This window comes from Alnus glutinosa, chromosome 14, assembly GCF_958979055.1.
Source record: "Alnus glutinosa chromosome 14, dhAlnGlut1.1, whole genome shotgun sequence".
Lineage (NCBI taxonomy): Eukaryota > Viridiplantae > Streptophyta > Magnoliopsida > Fagales > Betulaceae > Alnus > Alnus glutinosa.
Window position 1 is genome coordinate 18,606,122 of NC_084899.1, and position 4,702 is coordinate 18,610,823.

The window sequence follows — 4,702 nt, forward strand, 5'->3', positions numbered from 1 at the left end:
GTTCTGTGATAACAGATATCTTTATTGCTTTAATGTTATTATTTGGTTGTAGTATTGAGTCATGGGTTAGTTGTAAGTCATGTAAATATGGGACTTTATCTTATGTTTGTTTTCTCCTTTGGATACTGCATTGCGATGGAATAAAAGATTAGTCAAGAATTTTTTCAAACATTGTGTTTGTACGAGTCTAGAGCTTCTCTAACTGCTCTAACAAAGGAGGTCCAGGATTCCTCGAAAATCTTACCGGTATAATTGTTTTATCTTTCTTTACTCTAAAATAGGAAAGTTAAAGATGAACGATCCTGATAATTTTTCAATTCATAAACCATTTACGCATTCGGTCCCTCAAGATCCTAACATGGGTTCATCAATGAACTAGGCTGTGGATCATAACAAATTAAAATTGGGTCAAAAACCTCTGAATGAGCTGGATAATTGGGTCAAATGAACTCCAAATTTCTTACACATGCAAAAAGCTCAAATGAAGCGTTTGGTGTAGTGCTGTGATAGTGAAGAAAACTCCAAAGAAACACACAAATGGGAAATACGGTTATAATGTTCAGGGGAGGGCATGGAACTCCTGGGCCATGCCATAGTGGGCTCTCTGTCTATTTTTATTTTTATTTTTGGTAATTAATTTAGGGTTAAAATTAAGAGGAAATTTACAAGGCAAATCCTTTTTCTCTTCTTTTCAGCAGCAACTAAGAAAAAAAAAATAAAAAAACCATAGCTATTAAGACAATTCCAAATTTGAGCAAATACACGTAATGATTGATTATAGTTAATTTCACAAAGAAATAGCAAAAGCCCAAATAGATGGACCGAAGCCATTAATTAACAAATATTAGTTTTTCCTACCCGCGTTAATTCGATCACATGCCATGTAATAGTATAACATCATCACATATATATATATATATATCCCCAAGGGGTAGCTCAATCAGTTGGGGACTACGCCTCATGAAGAGGAGGTTACTAGTTCGAATCTCTTCTCCCCTCTTATGTGGACATGTAAAATATATATATATATATAGCGATAAGCTTCTTTAGGTGTAAGAAACTTCAAAATGGCCGGCGATCTGGCTATATATGTCTTCCACAATCAGAGACTGATCTGGCTGATTATGTCTCAAATCTCATCAGACCAATCGCCGGGATCACCTTCATAGAATAAGCCATCGACGATCTGATCGATTAGCGAATCAATAAATGTGTTACAGCCGATGCTGAAAATCCGACCCACTTTATTTCGGGCGCTGGAGAACCATGCAAAGGTAGCAGCACAAGTAACAGCCCCCAAACACAACCCACCCGCTTCAGCAATGCCTTGAAGATCCATCTTTCTGAATAACGAGTTCCCAGTCACCAACTCCATTGTCACTGTTGCTGCAAAAATAATCTCCAAAAGAAAACCTTAAACAGCGTTAAAACTCTCTTAGAGCTACTTTTTAACTAATCAAAAAACGCTATTTTAACTATTTTTTTCAATATAAAACTCATTTTAAAATCGTTATTTTTAAATCGTACTACAAACCCAAACGGATCCTAAGAAACGCTCCATGATTACAAACAAAAAACCAAGTTATGACTCAGAGAAAGCCCTAGCTTGTTTGCATCTATATTATCACTATAAAAATACTAGTCAAATTACAATTACAATTCTCAAAAATCGGTTATAAAACTCAGTCAATCATACACCACTTCAGTTCAATCATAAGGCTTAGCCCACTTGGTGACCTGTTCTAAGATATATGATGCTTCTGTCCTGTCTTCTTGGATATTTTAAGGTCTAATTCGGCGGCTTATGACTTTGAGGGCTCCTAATCATATGGACGTAAAGAGTTAGATGGGAGCTTGGTCATTTTCTGGTCAAAGGCTGAGTGCTAATAAGGCAATTGTCCACGTGTTATTATTCAATAGTACTCCCCCGAGCATCATATGGTACATTTTATTCACATAAACATGCACAGATCTAAGAGGTGGTAGGCAGGCATCTTTCCACGTATTTTTCTTTTTCTTTTTTGGTATGTTTCTTCCAAAGTATTTACAAAAATAAATAAATAAATAAATACCTGTACAACTCATAGCACGTGTTTAGCTAACAACGAGCCCCATCTAAAACTATCAATAACTACAAGCTCTAGCTTCCTATCCCCTTTACTGTCCAATTAATCCAAATAATTTATCAAATAGCTACCTACATAAAATTAAGATAGATTTTCTCAACTCCCAATTATCGTTTTTGCATTAAATAATTAAAAATTTTATCGTAATAATATTTATCATATCAACCAACTTATCCTCTATAGTTTATATGATCATCTCAATATTGACATGCAATATATTTTTGTATTTTAAAAATAATAAATACAATTCTGATTGATAAAATCTCAATATTTAATTCGAAAATAATAAATACGTACAGTTGTGATTTTTCTAATATATAAGCATTTGAAAGTGTAAATTTTGAATGGATTACTATTATTTTATAGGTCCAAATGATTTTTACTTTTACGGTTCTAGCTACCTCACGTTTAGGAATTAGGAATATCATTTGTCTTTAGATCCAGCTAAGCTACAAAGGTTTTAAAATTAAAATCATATAAGCGCTTAATTTTCTGTGATTCAATTGACCATGCAACGGTCAACAAATCCAACGATGCACATATCCTTACGAAGCAACGGAAACTCACCATGGCCAGCCGACCGGAGATGATCTCAAAGTCATGGCTCTTCTTCGAGCTCTCTATATACTCCGAAAGAGTCGCAAAGAACGGAGACACGTCACCAACTCCATCTCCACCGTCCCTCCTCGTCCTAATCACCCCGACCCGATCCGAGCCGTACGATCTCAGATTACACAACCGAGGCTGCAACACGATCTTCGCTCCATCCGAATCGGCCGGCTTGGCTTTCGGAGCCGGAACCTGAACCTGGACCGGAACCGCCGGTTCTCTCCTCGTAAGAGCGGGGTTCTGTGACCTAAGCCCGCAGTGTATTGCACGCGCCGTCGAGGCCATGGAGAGAATACGCGTACTGCAGGGGAGTGAGAAATGGGGTCTGATTCCGAGTTCCGACAATTTCGGGGTTTTTGAGGATTGCTTTCGGAACCTTCGTGGAGCTTCATGAATCCACGTCTCTTATTCATTTGTGAGGTGTTGGTCAATGGTGATGATGTCGGTGTGGGTCCCGTGGGTCCCGTGGGTTACGTGGCGGCTGCTTTGGTCCGTAACGTTGCTTTCCTCCTTTCCGGCGAGGAGGGATATTGTTTGCCGACTTGCCTCTTCAGTACGAAAAGTAATTCGTTTTTGTTTAGATTAATGATTCAATGCCGCCTAAATATACAAGTTTTTACCACTTTACCTATGTGGCAAGATGGTCCCTCACTACTTTTTGAGTTTTTTTTATTTTTTAAAAATAAATTAAAGTGGGGAACCACCTTACCACATAGACAAGGTGGTGAAAAGTTGTATATTTAGATGATAATAAATTATTACTCGTTTAGATTAATGCGTATTGCTGACGTGTCGCATGTACTACTTTAACTGGCATAAATAAACATTATTTAAATGTTTTCATAATTCTTGGTCGGTTAATTTAAAAAAAAAAAAAAAAAAAAAAAAAAAAAATTCTTCGTCGTTCAGACTGCAACTAATCCTGTATAGTGTAAGGTTGGGTTGGTGTGCGATATTATGCCTAAAAAATGAAAATAAAAAATAAATGGATAGATTATTCTGAACCGAAGGAATTTCTGTAACCTATTCTATAAAAATTGATATGTGTATTTTAATTATGTGAGCAATATATATATTTTTAATAACTTTATAAGAGATGGAGAAAAATATATTAAAAAAAATTCATTTTTCATATATTATTAAAAAAAAAACATATATTTTTTTTAGGGCATATGATAATTTTATATATAGAATTAAAATAATTTTTAACAATTTATTTTTTTTTTTTTAATAATTCAAATTTCATTGAATTCATAAAGATAGAGCAAGTTTCTCTAAACAAAGTCACGGATACAATTAAGGATTTCTTCAACCCTTGCTTGATCTATGACTTGTTTAACAGCTGCTTTGGCTAATCCATGCGTAGTAGAATTTACCACTCTAATAACATAACCAATCAGTCAAGATTGCATACAATTAAACACTTCATATATGTCATCAATAATATGACCATACTTGTTCCAATTTCGACCGTGAGATTTGACATCATTCACCACTTGAAACGCATCACCTTCCAAAAAAAAAATTCTTAGACCCAGATCTCTATTGAATTCTATTGCATAAAAAGCTATCAATGCCTTGGCCACGACTAGTTCTAGATTCCCCAATTTGGTACGGCTTCTAGCTACAAAGACAAAACCCTCGTAATCCCTCACTATGAAACTCATTCCTAATCGACCAGTAGTAGTGCCAACCGCAACATTCCAATTTACTTTTTGCGTGCCTACAAAATAAGCTTTCCATTTGAGAGGCAATGTTTCATCACACTCTATTGGTCCTTCACTTTCTTTTGCATTCGCTCATTTAAAGTCACCTAAGTCGTCCCTTGCCCTCCTTACCACAAGGTTGGGGTCAAGAAACTTCCCCCCATGGACTATTGTATTACGTCTAAGCCAAATTTTCCTCAAACAGACAACAAAAAATTCAAATTCTTCAAAGTTACACCTGCTAACCATTTCCTCCACAAC

General features: G+C 35.9%; 1 protein-coding gene across 1 annotated transcript; it reads right to left on the minus strand.

Annotated features, from left to right (window-relative positions):
• Nucleotides 1–749: 749 nt before the first annotated feature.
• LOC133857967 (stress enhanced protein 2, chloroplastic) lies at nt 750–3,120 on the minus strand. The gene is made up of 2 exons (XM_062293360.1): nt 2,694–3,120; nt 750–1,399 (listed from the first exon to the last, which is right to left on the minus strand). Exons 1-2 carry the CDS (start codon nt 3,018–3,020, stop codon nt 1,130–1,132), a joined length of 597 nt encoding a protein of 198 aa, XP_062149344.1. The 5' UTR covers nt 3,021–3,120; the 3' UTR covers nt 750–1,129.
• Between the last annotated feature and the right edge of the window lie 1,582 nt (nt 3,121–4,702).